General features: G+C 42.2%; 1 protein-coding gene across 1 annotated transcript in view; it reads right to left on the bottom strand.

The window, feature by feature from the left end:
* Positions 1-17,024: 17,024 nt before the first annotated feature.
* The window catches only part of PUM3 (pumilio RNA binding family member 3), a 31,750-nt gene continuing 27,460 nt past the window's right edge, over positions 17,025-21,314 (bottom strand). The window contains exons 16-17 of the mRNA XM_016214299.2: positions 20,181-20,271; positions 17,025-17,312 (exon numbers count right to left, since the gene is read on the bottom strand). Coding sequence (XP_016069785.2) covers positions 17,180-17,312; positions 20,181-20,271 — 224 coding nt within the window. The 3' untranslated portion in view covers positions 17,025-17,179. The remainder of the gene's footprint in view (positions 17,313-20,180; positions 20,272-21,314) is intronic.

Here is a 21,314-nt window from a genome sequence, read left to right as displayed (position 1 = left end):
ATGCAAGAGGTGCGAGGAAAGGCCTCTTCCCATTTCTTTGAAGGAAAAAAATACATTTATTTATTTATTTATTTATTTATTTATTTATTTATTTATTTTCTTTTAAAGAAAAGGGGACCTTGGAATATACAGCGAGGTAAGCAAGAGAGTCCTGGTCATTGAGGTGGGGTGGAGGTGAGTCTTCTCTCAGAAAGTGTGAGGACCAGTGGCCCTTTACAGGTGAACTTCTCCAGGAACACAGGACTCACACAAACTTTAACACTGTCGATATCACACAGCGGAATGAAGCAATAAGGGAAGCATCCATTTCTTGAATTAAATTACAGTGAACCCAGACTTTTGATCTAACATAGCTGTAACACTGTCTGTCTTGCTAGAAACTGATCTTTGTTTGGGGGAAGTTCTTCAACAGATGTAATAGATTCAAGTATATCCACATTGTGAATTTTAATTTTTAAGTCACAAATTGGGAACATTTCTCCATAAACTCATAAGTCCTTTGCTATAAAATGTACTCAGTATTAACTGGGCAGTATCTTTTATATCACACATAACTCATAGCTTATATAAAGCTAAACAGAAGTACTTGCAATTTTGTACATTTAGAATGAATTGATCTCTGATATTGTTAGAAAAGCCTTATATTCTATGGGAAATTCTTTGTTTGCTTAATTCAAGATCTCTTGTCTTTTGTAAAATATTTTTAAGCTTCTCCTAATTGTCTAACAGTTTCCATAACTGAAAAAGATTTTTTATTTTTTACCGTCTCTTCATCTAAAAATAAGGGTGGTGTGGGTGGGTGTGGGTATGTGTGCACAAGAATTCAGGCAAAGTTCCAAGTTCCAATTCTGTTAGAAATCATTTTAATTTTTTTCCTGCTGAACATTTAATTCTGATTTCAGTTGGCTCTGTCAATCCTTTTTTGAATGGTAAGAGGAAATTTCAGTTTTAATGGCTTAAAATGTCTCACTTTTTACATGACAAACACCTTTTTCATTTTGTTCTGCTGTAACAAATTGCAATTGCCTTTCTTTGTGAAATGTGCAATATATCTCCTTCTAGTCTCCCCCCCTTTTTAAATAAAACTGTTCTTGTTGTATCCTATAGACTGAATGTTTGCGTCCTCTCAAAATTCATATGCTGAAGCCTAGTCCCCAGTGTGGCCATATTGGGGTGTCAGACCTTTGGAAGGTGCTGGGGTCCTGAGGGTAGAGCCCTCATGAGTGAGATTAGAGTCCTTATAAGAGACCTCGGGGAGCTCCCTGGCCCCCCGTGAGAACACAGCTGTTAAGAACCAGGAAGCTGGCTCTGCCAGGGCTGGATCTTGGACTTCACAGCCTTCGGAACCGTGAGGATGCGGCTCGTTGTTTAAGCCACCCAGTCTGTGGTACTTCTGTTATAGCAGCCCGAATGGACTAAGGCTTTAGAGCACTTGTTTCTCTCTCTGCACTAGATGTAACATCAATATTATGCCTTAATTTTAAATTGAAAAATTGTCCACTTGTATTTGTTTAACAGAAAAACTGATATAATTATAACTAAAATAATAAGTATTTCAGCTTATCAATAACAATTTATATGAGTATAATGGCAGCTCATACTGTCTATATAAAATGATTAAAAAATTTACAATACGCTATCAACACATAGAAAAAAAAGTTATTTGAACAGAAATAATCCATTGACACTGAGGAGATCAGTGGTGGATTCACATGGAACCCCAGAAAAATAAAAGTGCCTAGCCTCCACACTACAATGCAACGATAACGGATTAAGTGATGCAATCAAAGTGAAATTTAGTACTACTGCAAAAATACATTTGTGTTTAATGGCAAAAGGCTTTACACTGGAAGTTGAGGGGCTGGGATTATGCTGAGAACCAAAGAGGAAGGGGCTGGAAGCTGGTGCTGTGAGTTAAAGAGGTGGAGCTGGCTTCGTCTGGCGGGGTGATAGCCTCCTGAGCCTGGGAGGAGAGTAAGAATCCCGTGTTTCCAAGTCACTGCCTGAACTCGGAGTCCCCGGGGGAGGGTGTCTGTGCAGAGCTATGGCACACGGACTCATAAGCACTGCAGCTTGGAAGCAGCATTCAAGGTCAGAGCGAAGGCTGCTCAAAGGGGCACTGTGGGGAGAGGAGTGCCCATCGAATGGCAAGGACCAGCTCTACAGAACCAGCTCTATAGCACCACTGACAATAACTGTGACACCATGGACCTAGGCCCAGGCTCTTCCCACAGTCTGGCACCAGGTTCATGCAGGATTCTTACGTGACCACATGCGCTGGAGGCCACAGAGTCCTAATAATCACAGAAATGGACTTTTTACCTACTCTGATGACAGGTATAATTTGCGAGGAAAAATTTTCTTACCATGCTGCTCAAGTTTATTTCCACCACGTGGGCAATATCCGTGCATGTGAACAAGAGCTGGAAGGGTATGCTAACTTGGTGTGACTGTGGATGCTTTTCCCTGCTCCAGACTTGCTTTAATATTACTCATTCCGTACCCTGTGATTTTTTAAATAATCATGTCTTCCTAACATTATTCACAAAATAATATTCACATATAACCAATGACTTTTAAATTACTTTGCTTTAACTTGTAAATCCCTTGTAACAGCCTGTTTCCCACGGTGTTTATTTCAGATTGGTAAGGAATTATTACACAGGCTAGGCCCAAATCTGGCACCTCGCCCTTCCTTGAGACTTGATGGGTAACCAGTGGATTCTAAAGAAACCTTCTAGACAACCCAGTGATAAGGGCAGCAATTAATTTTATCAGTTGTAAATTACCATCATTCAATTACTGACACGAAAATAAACCACTATTTTTATCTCTCCCCTTCTTCCTCCCCTTCCCAGGAGCATGGAATGGAGAGAAAGGGTTATTTAAAGTGAGCAAAGCAGCTAATTGTTGTGCTTATCCGTGGGCACTGTCGTTTCATTTAGGCTCCTCTAAAAGAGAAAACAGTTCCACTGGCCCAAGAGCCCCTTTGCTCTGTGTTTAGCTCAGTACGTTACTAGTAGAGATGTCAACCAAAGATCAAATGAAAATTAATGAGCTCGGCAAGTTAATTAGTCATGTTTCTCCTCCTGTTGTGATGCTGTGTCAGTGAAGTAAGAACTGATCATGACTGGATCATGAGTGCTATGTCAAAATGCCACAAATCTATCTTAACTTCGCATTCTGCATTTCACAAGCAGCTTTGGTAATGCAACTAGCAGTAGCTCACCTGTGTGTAATGCTCAGTTCACAAACACTCCCACACACCCCATCTCATTTCATTCTGAACATAGCTCTGTGATATGGGCAGGGCAGACATTGCTAATTTCACCTATCAAGTGAGAAGAGCAAATTTTAGAGACTTAAAGTTGTTAGTCAAAGGTCACAGTCAGCCAGTTGACAGGGTAGGACTAGAAGCCAAGAATGATGGGTCCCTTTTGAACGCTAGAGACACTGTGCCCTACAGCTTCCTGGTTTGGCAACTGAGTGACTTGGTTGTAGAGGTCTTACTGTCATGGTTTTTTACCCAAGGAGAGCTGGTGTAAGGAATTTGGGAACTGACCAAAGAGGAAAGATGGCTAGATAAAGTGGCAGTAATTCCCACGAAGAAACCATGGAGGATGCATTTAGATGTAGTGCTTCTGACCTCAGGTGTCTTTATACTGATGTACAAAAATTAGGAGTGATTACAGTAAACACGGAATTTTAACCCAAGGGAACTATTGTCCTATAGATGTCAAGAAAACTTAGTGGGTTGAGGATCTCACCAAAGTGTGACCCAATGGAAACCTGAATCATTCACAAGAAATATCTAGTAGTAGGCAAAGCAGAGTCACGTGGAATGTCAAGAGGGTATAGTCTTAATTGGAAATCCATAGATATGCAACAGACACGGTGAAGAGCATTTAAGTGAAGCAAAAGGAGAGAAATTCTACCAGTGGGAGTTTGTTCTTATCCAAAAGGCTACAACAAGCATTATTAAGAAAGTCACAGATTTCAAGATTGAACAGATTAAAAAAGAACTTATTTCTTTTCATAAGGCAGGGCTCTAGACCCATAAGTACTTGCATATCTGTTGGAGGGTAAATAAGTGTGGGCAAAATTACAAAAATAAAAGAGACAACAATTAGACAAAAGTCCAAATCCAATCATTTATAATTTCTCCCATGACACATACTCAAAATAATCTGTGAAAGTGAAGAAAGACTTGACACAGGCAATGTTCAAGTTTTCCAAATGGGGAGAAGGGACATATTCCAGAAACAATAGACCATTGGCAAGCAAGAAAATTCCAAGCCCGAGGATTTAGCATTGGGTTTGCTGTTTAGAATGGAAAGCAGTGATCCTTAGGGGGAAGGAGGGGACAGTGTGAGTCATTAAAGCAAGTCATGACAAGGTGACTTCATTTCTCGTGGTGACTGGGTTGACAGAGCAAAGGGATGCAAGGGTAGAGAGGACCTGTCATGAGCAAAATTTCTCACATTCTCTCATGATATTGGACAAAGTAGAAACATGAGCTGGATGTTAGTAAAAGGAGTTAAAGTTGTAGCTTGTTGGGTTTGCCCCAAGTGTGTTGATTGGTGTGTGTCCATGACTACTTGGGCAGCAAAGGGGAGTTCTCAGTTGGTTTCTGAGCTTGATCCTTGGCTCAGTCTTGATTAAAATTTTTATTAGAAGCTTAAGAACATAGACACTACAGTGTGCCGAAATTGGCTTGTGAGAGCAGATCATTAAATTATCAGAAACGACATGAGGAGATTGGCATCATGTTGTTAGGTTGTAACTGGTCATGGTGGGGTGTTCAGACCACAGAAACAGTAAGCACTACAAATCAGGACCTTTCCTTTCCCCTCCTCGCCAGAGAAGGTTGGTAAACACATACCACCGCACCACTGAATAGAAAATAGGTATGTCAGGACTCTTTTGACTAAAGCTAAAATTGGTGTAAGCAAACAGACGAAACCCAGCAATTTCAAGTAACTGAAAAGTCCAAGTTAAATCTGTCTACAGGCAAAGTTGGAAGCCGGGCTCAAATGATGTCACAGAGACTCAGTCTCTCTCCCTCTGTTCAACTTTCTTCCATGCTGACTTCATCCAGTAGTAACTCGAGGGTTTTTGTTTTATCGTATCAGAATTGCAACACCAGTGGAAAGAGAACCACTCTTTCCCAACGATTTAAGCCTAACATCCCATCGCTTTGATGAGGTGACTGGAATGATGATTGTTCAGTCCTGGGTTATACTCCCACGTCTGTGTAGAGACTGACAGTGAGAAAGTGGCTGGCCAGAGAAAAATCATGATGCTTCTTCATAAAATTACCAGGAGCAAGGGAGATGGATGCTAGGTGTCTGAGGAACAAGTGTCCACCAAGTGCGTTTACTTGATCTGTAAAATGGTGGAGAAATTTTTCTAAAAAGGTGGAGGAATTATAATCCATGTAAAAAAGTGTAATTGCAGAATGATTGAATGAATGGGCACTGAATGTGAAATCAGGGAATGTAGAACTATGCTGAAGGTTATAGTTCTTTCAGCAGTGTATACATTATGTTGGAGTACTGTGTTCAGTTCTTGGCAAGTACTACACAAAGGGGCATTAAATATTCATGAGAAGGCTAATGAGGTTGTCCTAAAAAACTATATGTAGAAGAATGTATGAAAAAGTGTTTGAAGAAACCAGGGAATGTTTGCTTTGCAGAGAAAATGTACAGCACACGGGATCTGTCTTCAACCACTGAAAGCCCTCTTGGGACAGAGGGTGTCGTCCTCTGCGTGACTCCGGGGGACCAGGGCGCAGATTTGGCTCAGCATAAGGAACTACGCTGTGACCATGAGCACTGCATGTGACCCATACGTATAAATGCATAATGCACTTAACAATGCACAATGTAATAGAGCGCGATCTTCTAAACACAGGCGTTACACAACCCTGTGAGAGGTGTGTGGGGACCAAATACAGCAACCACTGATTCAAGTCCATTTCATACCCACTTTGGGGCGCAGGCTGACTGGGTGTCAGAGTGGGCACATTGCAGACAGAACTTCACTCGTGCCTCCCACTGCTCTGCAAGCACATCTAGTTGAATCATTCTGTTGTGTAGTAAGTTTGACTGGCCTTTGTCACCGGTTCCTAGGAAGGAGAATCTAAATCCTTGTAATTTCCCAAGTAATTGGAGTGCTTTTGTTACTCAAGTGTTCTTGGATCACACCCGAGTCTATGCTGAGAGGTGAGATGCTTCAGGATAGGGGCTGGTCATCGGAAAGACTGTGATGGGAGGGTTGGAACTTGGAGCCAGCCCCACCTCCCGGGAGGAGAGAGGGGCTGGGGATTAAGCTCAGTCCCATGGCCAGGGATTCCCTCGCTCATGCCCGCATAATGAAACCCCAGCAAAAACTCCAGACGCTGAGCGAAACGGAGCCTCCGGATTGGTGAACACAAATGTGTACAGAGCGTGATGCCCCGATTCCGCTGGGCCCTTCATTCCAGACCCTTCCACACCTCCGCCCATGCATTTTTCCCTTGGCTAGTCCTGATTTGCACCCTTTGTAAGAAAACCGTCGTCATCAACACAGCGCTTTCCTGAGTTTTGTGAGGGTATTGTGGGAACCTGTGAAGTTGTAGTCAGTGGTCAGAACTGCAGGTGGCTGGCAACTAAAGAAAAGGCCGTCTTACTGGGAACCGAGCCCTTAAACACACAAGCTGACACTGACTCCGGGTGATTAGTGTCAAAACCGCACAGCGGGACACCAGATGATGTCATAGCAACCATGAGTTAAAGAGACAAGGGATGCGACTGTACATTTCCTCAACGAGTGTTATAACTTCAAAAATTCTTTTTAAAGCAAAGACAAAACAAAGTGAACATTTTTTATTTTCACCCACAGAAAAGAGATTATTAGGTAATTATCTCTTACTATGTCACTTTATGAAATTTATGTTCAAAAGATGCAAGAAAACTGGAACCTAAGAGTCTTTAGCTCCTGCGATTTCACGTTACCAACTCATGTTACCATAAAGCAGCTCAGGTCTGGTGATGGAACAGCTTGTGGGGTTGGGGAGAGAGGGAAGAACCCCCTTTCTATGTCAGAAGAGGACCTGGGAGACCATAACATCATGATGACAAGATGATCATGTCCACAGCCTAATGCCTTAAAAGGCTGGCAAGATTTTTCTTTTTCCATTTTCTTTCAGAGAAGCATGAATCAAAAATATCTACTGCCAATTCCATAGAAATTTAGGGGGGAGAGGAAAACTACTTGGAAGCTCTTCCAGGGCCACAAAGATGTCATTGTCCCAGTCCCTTCAGTCAAAGGCTAACCAGCAGCAGTGTTGATCCCAAACATCTATTCAAATCCCTTAGGATGCCCTCAGACACGCTGCCCTGCTCCCTTGAGAGCGAAGCACAGGAATGAATTCCCAGAGCAGAACTGGGATCAAAGGGGGAAGCTACAGGGGACGCTCTTCCTGGGTGGAGAGGGTTTCTCGGGAGATCGGGAGTAAACTCCCTGTCACCAGCAGGGTCACTGTCACATCATGGGGACGAGCAGACAGGGAGATATGTGCATACCAGATGAGAGGCCAGGACACCAGATGACATCTGAGTCTCTGCAGCTCTCACAGCCTCTGGTTCTAACCCGACTGTTTTCAAAGTAAAACCAGGGAAAACAAGCCCCATGTAAGGAGACTTTCAGCTGTGGCCTCAGCAGACGTTTCTCCACAGTAAATCCCACTAGATATTTCCTGCATGATGTTATTTAGGACAGTTAAGGGAGATTCTGGAGTTACTTCAATGCTGTTTAAATTCATTATCTAACGCTAATTAAAATGATCTGTTTCACTGTCACCAAGGAAAATCTTGTTAGCGAAACTGATGAGCTGCAGTGAGCTTTCTGTCACCAAGCTGGGAGTGGAAGAGTGCCTGGAGCACCATACATCCTATGTCGTTGACAATTAAGGGCGCAGAAGGATTGGCCTGGCAGTGTACCCAGCCTCGGGCAGGTTTCAAGAGCCAGCCAGGCACCTGAAGGGCACTTGGCGGGACAGCAGACCTGCCTCTGACCCTCTATATCACCTTGGGGTAGTCGCCTCCTCTCTCTGGATTGGTTTAGATCGGTGGGTTTCAACCTAGGATGCCCATTAGAATCACCAGGGGAACTTTCAACAATCCAGATACCCAGGCCCCACCCAGCCCAATTAAAATCCTGGAGACAGACCCAGGCATCCGTATTTTAAAGCTCCTTAGGTGATTCCAGTGTGCAGGTGAGGTTGGTTACTACTGCACTAGATGGCCTCTAAGGACCCCTTCAGCCCTGTGTCCCCCCCATTTCCAGACTCAGTGGGTGATGGGGAGTTGCTGGCTTAGTGAATCATTCTCCTGCAGACACTGGTTACAGTGAGTCTGTCTCAGCTGAATTCCGCGTATCAGCGAGGAGGTAACTGCTGTTCATTCATGGTCTACATCTCGTGCTGTATACACCTAGCACATATTAGGTGCTCAGTACTCATTTGACAAATGAATGAATGGTGCAGAGGTCAAAAACTCAATTTGCAATTCACCCCATCTCTACTTCACTTTGAGTGGCATTTCAATACTTTTGCTTTTTATCACTTCGCTGAGCAAGTAGTCACTAAAGTTAAATAATGTATTAGACTCATTTTAAATAACAGAATAGCCCAAACTAGTAGTGGCTTAAATGAGATAAATGTTCATTTCCCTAACACATACCGTCTTGGTTTTCAAAACATGGTCCTGGGACCAGCACACCATCCACATCACCTAGGAACTTGGTAAAAATGCAAACTCTTAGGCTCCAAACTGTACCTACTGAATCAGAAACTTTGGGAGCGGGGCTCAAAAATCTGTTTTAATGATCCCTCCAGGTGATTTGAGAACTCTGCCTTTGTTAAAGAACCTGAGCGCCAGCATTCTGAGGCTAGCACAGCGTCTCCAGGATGTTGTCAGAGACCCATGCTCCACTCTGCTCACCACTCTAGCCCTAGGGCAAAAGCCTGCCTCCGTGATCCAATACAGCTGCTAGAGTTCCAGCCATCACATATCAGTTCAAAGGAGCAGGATGGAGAAAAGACCAGAGAAAGGCACTCACTATACTTTACTGTGACATCCTAGCTGAACACAACACCTCCTCTTATACCTAACAGACAAAAGCCTCTCCTGTGAAGGCTGGAAATGTCTGAGATGGGCACTGGCCACCAGCTAAAACCCAGTTGTTTCTGAGGTATTGAGATGGGCAACTAGCTGTTTCTGCTTGAACTAATCACTCAATGATGGCAATAAGGAAAACCAACTTTCTGTGTGTCCAGGCACTGTGTTAAATACATCGTGACAGTATCTTGTTCCACCTTCACAATTCTATGAGAAATTGTTATTTTTGTAGATGGAAAAAGACAAAAACAATAAACTGGGGCTTGCAGAGGTTGGTTAATGTACCTGATGTCACATAACTAGAAGGGAATGGAGCAGAATTTCACCAAGGCAGTGTAGCCATGCTTCTCAGATACAAGTGTTGGTGGAGGAGATGAAAGAAGCATAACAACAGGCAGTTTACATCGGTTCATTAGCAGGAATACGGTAACATTGCTTTTGCCATCACTTAATAAGCACCCCCACCCACTCCAGACGGCTGGCTCGTGCTAAGACTGCATTTTCAGTCCATACGACAGGTCTGCAGTGGCACCTGCACATTCAGCTCGGGCCTAATGCAAGGGAGGACCCGGGGTTTATGGGGCCTGAAGCTTGTACCATTTAGGATCTCCCCTAAAGAAAAAAAAAAAATTATCAATAAAGTATTAGGTAGCAGGCTTTGGAAAGCCCAGCAGCCAGGGGCCCTGATGCTTGAGTGTCTTTGGCGTCACAGGAAATCTGCCTCCGGCCCAGCGCTTCCCTCCCGGGCACTGAGCAGGCGGCGTGGGGCACAGGCGCGGGTGACCGCAGTCAGGCCCTCACACCGCTTCCTCCAGAAGAGATGAGGGAGATGACAGGAGCCCAGGTAGCTGGTCAGGAGCCCCGTCTACTCTGCTCCTACCCCCACCACGTCGAAACTCCCGAGGCATGTCAGGGTACCCTGGGTCTTCCGGGATCCAAAGCATATGTCCACTAGGTTCCTATGAGCAGACACGGTGGAGTCCAGTGGATCTATATTTAGAATGAGACTTGCTCAAAAAGCACAAAGTGGTTCTGCGCCAGGGCTCCTTGTCTCTATCCTACACTGTCTCTAATTTTACCAGATTTTCAATTTCCAAAGGGGTGTGACTTGCACACAAATATATAGCAGGAGACAGGTAGGAATCTAGCAATGAAATTTTGAGAGGAATAAAACTCTACTACAGGAAAGCAAGCAGGCTATCCAGAGGAAAAGATGGAATGCTCTATTTTACCAATTGTAGCATGCCTTGACTGTAAAACCCACCATTATTTTGTGTCGCCAAGAAAAAAAAAGTCTATTAAAAGATGCCATCAACTGTAAGATGCATCAACTGTAAGATGCCATCAACTGTAAGATGCATCCTTTCAGATGTTAAAATAAGATCAAAAAAGTACATTTGTACAACTGATGGACTGCAATATCCAGGCAGGCAGCACCAGGCAACAGGCTAAGGAGCTTGAGCTCCCAGGGGAAGGGTGAGCTTCTTCCATGATTTATCTCACAGACGCCCCAGAGCTCCAAGTGCCTGGGGTTCTGTTCCTCTGCCAGATTCAGATTTGATGCTACTTATTAATAAGAGTACACTTCACCCATAAACTAATCCTTGTGGCCAAGGGAATGGTGTTGATTTGGGAGACCTGGGTCATGTGTACCCAGCGGAAGGTCACCCAAATAGGATGGCTGCAAAATGTGGGAGACAGACCAAAGCATATGTCCGCCAGGTTATTCCGAGCAGACACAATGGACTCCAACGGATCTGTATTTAGAACTAAACTTAAATATCATGCAATACAGATGGGGCAGAAGAGTTGATATGTCAAGAAAAATAAAACTCAAAAGACTTGCCCATTTCCTCAAAAGCACTTTCTTGCTGTTACGTAGGTCTCTAAGAAGCATGCTAATTCTTCTATCACTTCCCATTATTGAATGTCATAGCAAGCAGCAAGTTAGTGCCTTTACTAGTAGGTGTATCAATGAGTTTTAAATGTCAGAGAATTTCTATCTAAAAGGAAAGCCTGTTTTTAAGCATCTGGAAGTTGTTGAAAACATCTCAATTATTCATTATGCTGAATTACAGTCACCAAGAGCACAAAGCGAAATGATTCTCATAATCCAACCATATTCCTATCACCTTCCACTCAAGTAGTCATCACGTATCAGGTGCAGCTAAGAGCTAATCATTTTCTCCGGGACATAAATAATTCCCTAAGGACAAGACATCACAGACGAGTATTTCTCATTACCACATTTCCGCAGCTCGCTTTGTCCAGTTACATTCAACATTGGGCATGAGTCCATGTCTAAAACTGGGTAAAATATTTTGATGGTTTCCAAACACCATTACTTGATAGGGGTGGGAGTGGAAATATGGGCCCTATCTTCCACGGCACCACATTGGGCACAAACATGCACACAGCAGTTTCTGTTTGCATGCTTTGGAATGCAGGGCAGAGGAACCGTTTAGTTTAGTTACTATTCATAAAAGACATGCAATGCAAAGATAAAAACAGATCCCCTGGTTAACACTGTTCATTTTGATTAAAAAAAAAAATAAGACTGTCCATCTGGGGAGAAGGTTAAGGAATTCAGGGTACTTTGGTGGTGGTGGTGTCTTTAAATTTTAAAAAGGAAAGATGTAGTTTGCTAGGACTGTAACAAGCCCCACAGGCAGGGTGGGGCTTAAACAGAAAATTATGTCCTCAGTTTCTGGAGGCTGGAAGTCCAAGATAAAGGTGTTTGCAGGGTGGATTTCCCTCAGAGGCCTCACTCCCTGGCTTGTCGATGGTCATCTTGTCTTCACATGGTCTTCTCTTTATGTATGTGTGTCTGAATCTCTCCTTATAAGGGCACCAGTCACATTGGATGGGGGCCAACTCATGACTTCATTTCATCTTAGTTACCTCCTTAAAGACCCTATCTCCAAATACAGTCATATTCTGAGGTTGGGGGAAGCGGGTGGTGGTTAGGATTTTATCACAAAAATTTTATCACCCCCATAACAGATGGAGGTGATTAGAAACTTGGTTTCCTTAGGTTAAGCAATTCAGAGGAGACAAGAGCGCAAGAGGCAGATTTCTGTATTTAGCTCTTTAGTTTTGGTATAGAAATAGTTTATGATTAGTGACTCAGTATTGACTGCTGTGCTTTTTGAGATTTTGTGCTCTCTCTTTTTTTTAATTCTCACCCGAGGATATTTTTTCCATTGCTTTTCAGAGAGAGTGAAAGGGAAAGAGAGAAAAAAACATCAATGTGAGAGACACATGGATTGGTTGCCTCCTGTGCACACCCCAACCAGGGCTGGGGACGAGCCTGCCACCAAGGCACATGCCCTTGGCCGGAATCGAACCTGGGACTCTTCAGTCCGAGGGCCTACGCTCTAACCACTGAGCCAAAACGGCCAGGGCAATTTTGTGGTCTTTTAACCATTATTCTAAATATACATTGCTTAAGAGTGATTAATAATTAAGATGTAACCTTTTTGCCTTAGCCGGCTTGGCTCAGTGGTCGGAGCGTCGGCCCTCACGCGGACTGAAGGGTCCCAGGTTCGATTCTGACCGAGGGCAGGTACCTTGGTTGCAGGCTCGATCCCCACCCCGGTCAGGGCCCATGCGGGGAGGCAAGCAATCCATGTGTCTCTCTCACATCCATGTCTCTCTCCCTCCCTCCCATCTCTCTGAAAAGCAATGGGAAAAATATCCTCAAGTGAGGATTAAAAAAAAAAAATGTAACCTCTCCAAATTTTCATTGAAAACACAGAAGTGCCATCTCATATTTTAAAGAGATTTGAGTTTGGCACGCAGGAAGCCATTTCCTTCAAGAGGCTCTTATTCTGTTCCACGAACAGCTTAAAGGGGAAACGAGGTTCTTCCTTCTAGGCCAGAGGTGGGGAACATCCAGCCCGAGGGCTGTATATGGCCTATGAAATCATTTGATCTGGCCCTGCCAAGGAAAATGCAGGCAGGACTCAACATTCAATAAATCTAGGAGCTTTTTCACAGATAATTTTTAAGTTGATAATTTTATATGGCCTGCAAATGGTATTATAAATATCCAAATGGCCCTTGGCAGAAAAAATGTTCCCCAACCCTGTCCTAGGCAATGTCTGATCCCTGGGGAAAGCACAGGGTTGGTACAATGTGAAAACTACAAAAAGCTCAATTTAAAAATTAAAGACATTCTCAAACCCAGCTCTTACATGGAAAATAAACCCTCCAGGTGCACTGTTTTCAGTTTGGTTAAAACTACTTGTAGATTTCTGCTTAGAATGGTATAAATTCAAAAGACCAGAGAGACTATCAATGGGTGAATGATAGCAACAAAGGAAACTGCAGAAAGGAGCAGGGCTGAGAAAGCTGAGTATCAAGGGCATGCAAAAGAGGTTCTCACCAGGTTATATAGCAAACCCTGGCAATTAGAGGTGCTAGATACTGGGGAAAACTGGGTGAGGCCTGGAATGGAAAACAGGGACACTGCTAAAACTGGTGACCACCACTCCACACCTTGGCAGAAGGCTGAAAGTTTATTTTGTGGACTCATGTTGGTTTAGTTTCCCCAGCCAGGGGGCATTAGGTACAAGAGAGCATGAACGAGAGGCACTGAACTGAGGACAGGTGGGTTAATTAAAATCTGCACACTGAGCGTTGAGGAAACAGTATACTGGCTGCCAGGTAGACTTCTCTCTGGAGGTGATGAATGGCCCCAACAAAAGGCTTACAGATCCTGACATCTGGAGGGCTCCAGTGAAATAGCAGAATCCACAGTCACCTGGGCAATGAACAGTCAACAGTGGAGAATAGGTTGGGCCTGCCCCCTTTCTCATCAGTTTTTAGTATATAAGGAGAGTCAAAGATCTCCAAGAAAGCCTCAAACTTAAGGGAGAGACCAAAATAAACAGAGCCGAAAACAGAAGAGACAAAGTAAAACAAATGAATGCAAAATATATAACATCCCCAGAGACATAAAGACATTTCATCCAAGAAATTACCAAACAAAAAACTCTTCAATGGAAGGCCTGGAAACATCTCACCCAGAAAAGCAAAACAAAAAGCCAAAGAACTGAAAAAGAGAACTAGAGGATTGAACCAGCATTCAAAATCTCAATAACAGGAGTTTCAAAAAGAAAGATTTGAGAAAACCAGGGCAGGGGATCAGAGAAACAATACAAATACAGCTCCCAGAATGAAAAGGCTTTGTTTTTCTGACTAAAACAGTTCAACAAGTGTCAGCATGAAGAATGACAGACAGACATACACAACAAATACCAGTTTGTGTGAACCTGAAATATAAAGCAGTTGGGGATTTTTAAAAGTCCTGTGACCTTTCAGAAGCACCCCCTGCCCATCACCAAGGCCACATACAAAAGACTGGAGGATTAGGATGGCATTGGACTTTCACAGAAAATTCTGCAAGCCAAAGAAAATAATGGCCAATGCCTTCCAAATTTTGAGGCAAAATTAATTTCTATATCCAGCTAAACTAGGCACCCAGGTATGAAAGTGCAGAATAGAGACATTCTGACTTGCAAGGTCTTTAATATTTTGCCTCATAGTCATTTCTCAGGAAGCAACTAGAGATTCAAAAGAGGTGTTAACTTAATTAAACAACTGATCCATTGAACAGCAGCAGCAACAACAAAAGGTGTTCAGCAAGAAAAAGAAATGCACGGGTCCTAGATTGGACTTTCCATAGCAGAAATGAAGGGAAGGCCCAGATAATGATGGTGGTTGTGGTAGGACATCCAGAAAGCCAGCTGGCCCCAGGAAGGGCGTCTGAAGAAAATATGCTAGTTGAGTTGTTGTGTTGAATAGTGTGGAGATTAGTATTTAGTCAGGTCAGCACACTTTTTGCTGCAAGTTTCTAAAGATCCAATTCACAATGGCCTGAATGATAAATGGGAGTTTATTCCCTCGCATAACTGGAAGTCCAGGAGGAGGCAGCTCCAGGAGTTGATTTGTTCAGCAGTTCAACATCACCAAAGTTCCAGATTCTTCTTACCTGTTGCTACTCAACCATCCTCTGCATGTTTTTTATCTTCTCAAGACTGCAAGACACTGCGTGCCACAGCTCTAAGCATCTGATGTGCACACACCGAAGTCGGCACAGGGAAGGGACTCTCTTCCAATTTTGATAAAAAGTTTGTGAAAAATAGTAATAGGAATGTAGTAGAAACTGAACTAAATGAAAATAAATGAGGGAACTATTAATTACAGGGAAAATAAAATGGTTTAGGAAATGTAATGAGAGTTTATCAGTTATTTCAGTATTCAACAATTTACATCAGTATAACCATATAAACTCTAAACACTGCTTTATCAAAAATGATGCAATTCTATTGGGAACATGGAGAGAAAAAAGTGGGGGAGGAGTGGTGGTGAAGTCTTAATCTGTATTTTCCCATAATACGAAGTCAAAAGAAAATACCTAAACTGAGATAAAACAACAAAACAAAACAAAAACAAAACGCACCAAAAACTATATATTTAAAAATTTAGCAGACCTAAAAGACTTGGAGGTAGTTGCTTCTGGGAAGGCCAGACAGGAGTGAGGAGTAGCGCAGGGCAGGATTGCTGCTTTTATTATACGCTTTGTAGTACTCTAATTTTTAAACTTCTGTATATTATTTTTTTAGTCTCATAGATGGAAATAGTAGGGTTCCCCGCCTCTTTCTGAATGGGCCCTTTACATGGAAAACAAATTCACAATGTATTAGTCAAACAAAAGTAAGCTCTGATGTTGCCTCTTGGATTCACCTCCTACCCTCATCCCCAGTTACCCCCGCTGTCCCACCTCCATCTTTAGACCCGGCTGGGTGGCAGGGATACGGTGTCAGGAGTTAGGGTGGAGTGGGGGAAATCCATGCCAAAGGGAATTACAGACATATCAGCTCCTTTGCTCTTTGGGCAGGGCTCAATATTCCAGGCAGGAGAAGGTAGCAGGTGGAGTCCTGGTAGCTTGAATGTTGGGAGTGGTCCTGGGACCCTGTAGCCTGGTCAGGAAAGGCACTGCAGTTCTCCAGCAACTGTAGTTATAGCGACACACCGCAGTGGGTCTCATGTTATAGCAGGTTCTTAGAGAAAGCACCAAGGCTTGATATCTAAAGTAGTCAGGGCAGGGCTACATGAGCCTGAAAGATCTACCAAACCTTCCAAGTTTTATTGCTAAAAGCCAAGTGCAGTTATAAAATTCAAACATCCTACTTGAATTTAAGTTAAAACTTTTGCACTGTTAACAAATTAGCATCTCCTTCCTAACTAAACCCTATAGGCTTCAACTACTTTAGGACCAGTCCCAATGAAGAAAATCTCATCAAAAGGAGCTATTTACCTGGAAAGCCCAGATCCAAAGATAGGCAGATTTCCCCAGTGACCTTGACCTTAACACTGCTACCCACTGTGATTCCCCTAATTCACCTAGCACATTTCTCCCTATTAGCCCTAATTTCGAGTAGCTTTCAAACAAAATCTAACATGGAACCCAATCCACAAGGCAGCTAGGAATGCAGCTGCCCTGGTTGCCAGGGTATCCTCCCACCCTGCATCCATCAGGGCCCTAACACTTCCTGAAGTTCAGTTCACAACCATTAAGTTCCACCTCACTGCTCCCACCAAAAACTCTCTTCAGCTCTTTGTTTCCACACCCTGCTTTCCTGTGAAGTCCTCTCAAGTCCCACCTCCCCCCGATGAAGCCTTCTCGGACTACTGCTCACAGAAGGTGTCTTTCCCTGAATAACTCACGCAAGCACTTTATATGTGTTTGGCTGGCCCCACTGCATATGACCATTATACCTTATACATCACCACCTCACTGACTGACTTACTACTCAAGATGATAAAGAAGATGGCTGGAATTTTTGTAAAAAAGAGCATTTTTAGAAAGCATTTTATATATAAATTCTTATACAAAGAAGAATATACAGAGCACTCAAAGTGCCAGTGAGGTGGACCCCTAGGCCTTCTTTCCACTCTGGGAAAACAGATCAGAAGAGAAACAATGATTCCATCTCATTAGTTGTTTCCATCTAGACAGACAGTTTTTCAAGTAGCATTTCTACTCCTTTGCTGGTGTTCTTGTTTTTCTCCAACGTGGGAATCAGGCTTTTCAGTCCAGCTTTGACTGTGTTCCCAACTTCTTGATTGGAACTCTGGAGAAGGCTGAAGAGAGAAGATAAACTAAATTTAATAAAAATCCCTAGATCGTCTGCAAGTGCTACCTGCATCCACAGTATACAAAAATTTATTGACTTGTGAGACAAGTCTTATAACTATAAATATATGTTTCATCAGATAAATAACAGGGGCTAGTAGCCTATATTCTAAAACCACATAAATAAAAACCATTTCATAATCTTGCTGATGGAGTCACTCAAGCAAAAGTAGGAACAACTCTGTTCCATACAGAATGGGCCCTACTTTCACTTTGACTATTTTAGGACTAATACCCTGCCTTAATTTACTACGTGATTCTGTCTTCCCTTCTCCACCTAAACTCAGGAGCACAAACCCAGGGTTTTTCTCCATGGCACCACATGTACAGAACAGATGGCCAAGAGAACTCATCGGGCAACTGAATTCACATGGACGAACAGGTGCGCAGAGAGGAAAGGGGGGGCTGTGAAGGGAAGCAGTTAGTGGCCTTCTTACTGAACTCTGCAGCTAAAACATTTAGTGAAGAGGGAAGAGCTTCACCTTGGCGCTTAGCTGCCTACATCTGAAACCTGCCTCTGCCACTCAGTAACTGTACAGCCAAGAGCATGCTACTTAAATTCTTGACCTATAAAGTGGGATCAACAACAGAATCCACATTCTTCCTCACAGTGCTGTTTTGGGGGTCAAATGATCTTGTATGTAAAGCACCTAACCAGAGCCCTACACTCAGAAAGCTCTCAATTAGTGTGAGCCCTTAAGCAAAATGAGGTTAGCTCGGCTTTCGGAGACCTTCTGGAGTGCTCCCAACAGTGATCAGAGCCCTGGCGGCCGGCTACAAGGAGGCCCTTCTCTTTACGCAGGGGCTGGGACTCAGGCAATTTGACAGCACCAGGACACCAGGGCTGAATTTCCTGTTCTCCCCCCATTTCTGCAGGACATTTAAACGTAGACTTCTGAAACATGTTCTTGGCACTTTTTAAAGCGCCTGGTCCCAGTAACTTTTGTGAGGTCCAGAAAGAGGATAAGTAGCAGCCCCAAGCAGCACTACCCCGCTCATGGGGCACAGCAGCAAGTTCTGCGTCCCACCCACGAAGTCGAAAAGTAAAGTCCCTTTTAATAGATCCGTGACTCACGAGGCCATTTTATCTTATATACTTTGGCTAAGCACACCATCACATAATGCATAACAGTAATAAAAGTTGATATTTATTGAACATGTGTATTGGGCATAATGCTAAGTATTTTATATGTATCATCTCATTTAGTTTTTTTCATAACACAGGATTATTATTAATCTCATTTTATCATCAAGGAAATTAAGACTCAGAAAAGCTGAATAACTTGCTCAAGGCCACATAGTGAGTTGGGACTAGAACCCAGGCAGTTTGTCTAGAGCTCATGCTTTTAAGTGCTAAACAATTCTGCTTCCCTGAGTTATTTTTCAGAATGCACACAAGGCCAATTTTCTTTTTCAGCCAGAATGCTTTTTCAGTTAATATAAAAAAGACTTAGGAAAAAAACTGCAAGGGTTTGAAGTAAAATATAAACAAGCAGAGAATTTTACCAAATAAGTCAAGCACATGACAATATTCTAAAAACCAAACAGAAATGATTGCTGCATTAATTAATTATTGGGTAATCTACAGTCCAACTTCCCTTCAGAATCCCAAATGTTTCATGTGCTCCTGCTCCAATTCTAAGTAGTATTCCATAATAACAATACAGCATCCCTCATATATTTGAAACCCACTTACACACAGCTTTCACTGATGAGAAAACTCTATAAGCTAATTTTATGGCATTGCTGAAATTTTTAGTTAACTAAGTGTAATGAAAGAATGTGTCAGTAGGTGCTAACATTCCAAATGCCTGGTAAAGAAATTTATATCAAAAGAGTTCATGTTTCTGCTAACATATTCTGGGTATTAAACATCAACTGGAAAATTAACTAATTTTAACGAGAAATGAATAAAATAATCTGTAACACCCATGTTTGGAGATACTGATATACCTGAAAAAAAGAAATGTTCATATGGAATGTGTATGTTTGTAAGTATATGTTTTCCAAATCAAATTATATACTGAACAAACACATAACATTTACAAACACTACAGATGAAACTGCATAATATTTGCATGTGAAATACTGAGGGAAATTCAAACTAAGATTGGTATCTGTTTTCCAAACCTCTGTAACACAGCAAGGAAAAAAATCAACAGTGATTGTTTCAACATAACTCACAAACCTATTTTTAAATGAATGTTCTTAATAGAAGGTTTCATCTGGGAATAGAATGCATGGAAATTTCAGAGACCAGTAAATTATAAACTCAACATACTGTGCCCAGAGAACAATATGCAAGTTAAGTATATGCCTCAATTCACAAATCATCATATTTCTATCCATTTTAATTAGAAATAAACAATTCATGCGCAGACTTCAGAAGCAAATGCTTCCTAAAGCCTTTTAGAATAGTAGAAAACAATGAATGAAAATTACATGTAAATTCAGCACAATTGAAAAAATAACTCACTGTTCTCATAGGGACAAGGCTAATTCATTAAAAATAATACAAATACATTTTGGTCAAAAGCATAAATGTGTAGAAACAATCACATGATTCCTTTGACTGTCAAAATTTTATGATTCTTGACATCAAAAAGAGGGCAGATGAAAAAAACTGTGAGGATTGACTGAAGAGTTATAGCTGCTTTCTACTATTTGGTACACTCGTCTAGATCATAAGTGACTGAGAGTAACCCTGGACTATGGGGAACAAATGCTGGAACAGAGAAATAAATGTGAGAAGTCTGTTGCATAAACAAGAACTCAGGATGGCGACCCGAGGAGAGAAAGGCACTCATGACACATACCTAGAAAGAATAATGGCACCTCGATTTACCCTGGTCCAGGACCTCAGGTTCTTCATGCCAACATGCTCCACAAGTATTTTTGCAAAACAACCTGTAAAATATATTGAAACTTAGTGAACATAATATACCAAGATTTAAACTCCCATCTCCCTCTCTGCTGCCCTTAAATCTGTGAGTATGTTTTAATAAAAAAGCTAATAAAAAGAGTTCTCACCCAAACTCCCTTAACACTAAAAATTCCCATTCAGGATTATATAATGTATTTTTATAGTATAGCCATTTCTTTCAAATCTGGTCCAAATCTTAAGCTATGCTTAGCAGTATTTATTCAAGAGAAACAATGAATTCTTATAAAACACTCTCGGTCATGTTTGCATTTCTTTGTACTACTGAAAGACTTAACCCTGACCTGAAAGGTATTCAGGAAGTAAATTTATGACGGCAGCACCTTGGGTTTGAATGAAGTTAAATTTCCCCTCATGGAAAATGTTCACTCAAGAAGGTTCCGTGAACACTAGCGGTGCTTATACTTGGCAATTACTCTTTACGATACTAAATGTTCACCCATCTGAAACACCACTCATCTTTTGTTGTTATGGTATATCTGATTCTCAAGGTCTTGGTGTATTCACTGTGCTATCGAAGTGTAACTAAATCTTGGACAAAGGGGAACTTCTGAAGGCCAGAATTTAGTGCAAATGGAGACAGAGACAACCTATCTTGGAAGCAAGCATCTTAGGTAGGCACCATGTACAATTCATCGAAAGATACCCCAATGTAAAGGAGCCTTTAAAAGCCAAGACGCATATATGGCTATTTTGTTTTGCATGGCACATGCTAAGGAGAGAGAGATCAGCTAGTGAGGTGGATGGTGTTTTCCAAAGGTGACTACAACATCATATCTTGTATGCTCTTACAGAATATTGGCCCCCTCCCAATCTAGAGATAGAATCGATGTCTTCTACTTTTAAATCTCAGTGGGCCTTTATGACTCACTTAACAGGGAGGATATGATAATAAAAGTGATGTTAAATAATTCTGAGGCTAAACCATGAAAGAACCACACACCTACTTTGTTCTCTTAAAACTGAACCCACCATGTTGTAAGGAAGCCTAAGGGGCCAAGGGAGAGGA

Source organism: Miniopterus natalensis, chromosome 12, assembly GCF_054644295.1.
Source record: "Miniopterus natalensis isolate mMinNat1 chromosome 12, mMinNat1.hap1, whole genome shotgun sequence".
In the NCBI taxonomy this organism is placed as follows: Eukaryota; Metazoa; Chordata; class Mammalia; order Chiroptera; family Miniopteridae; genus Miniopterus; species Miniopterus natalensis.
The sequence above is the reverse complement of the archived record's forward strand: the minus strand, read 5'-3'. Positions and strand labels throughout refer to the sequence as shown.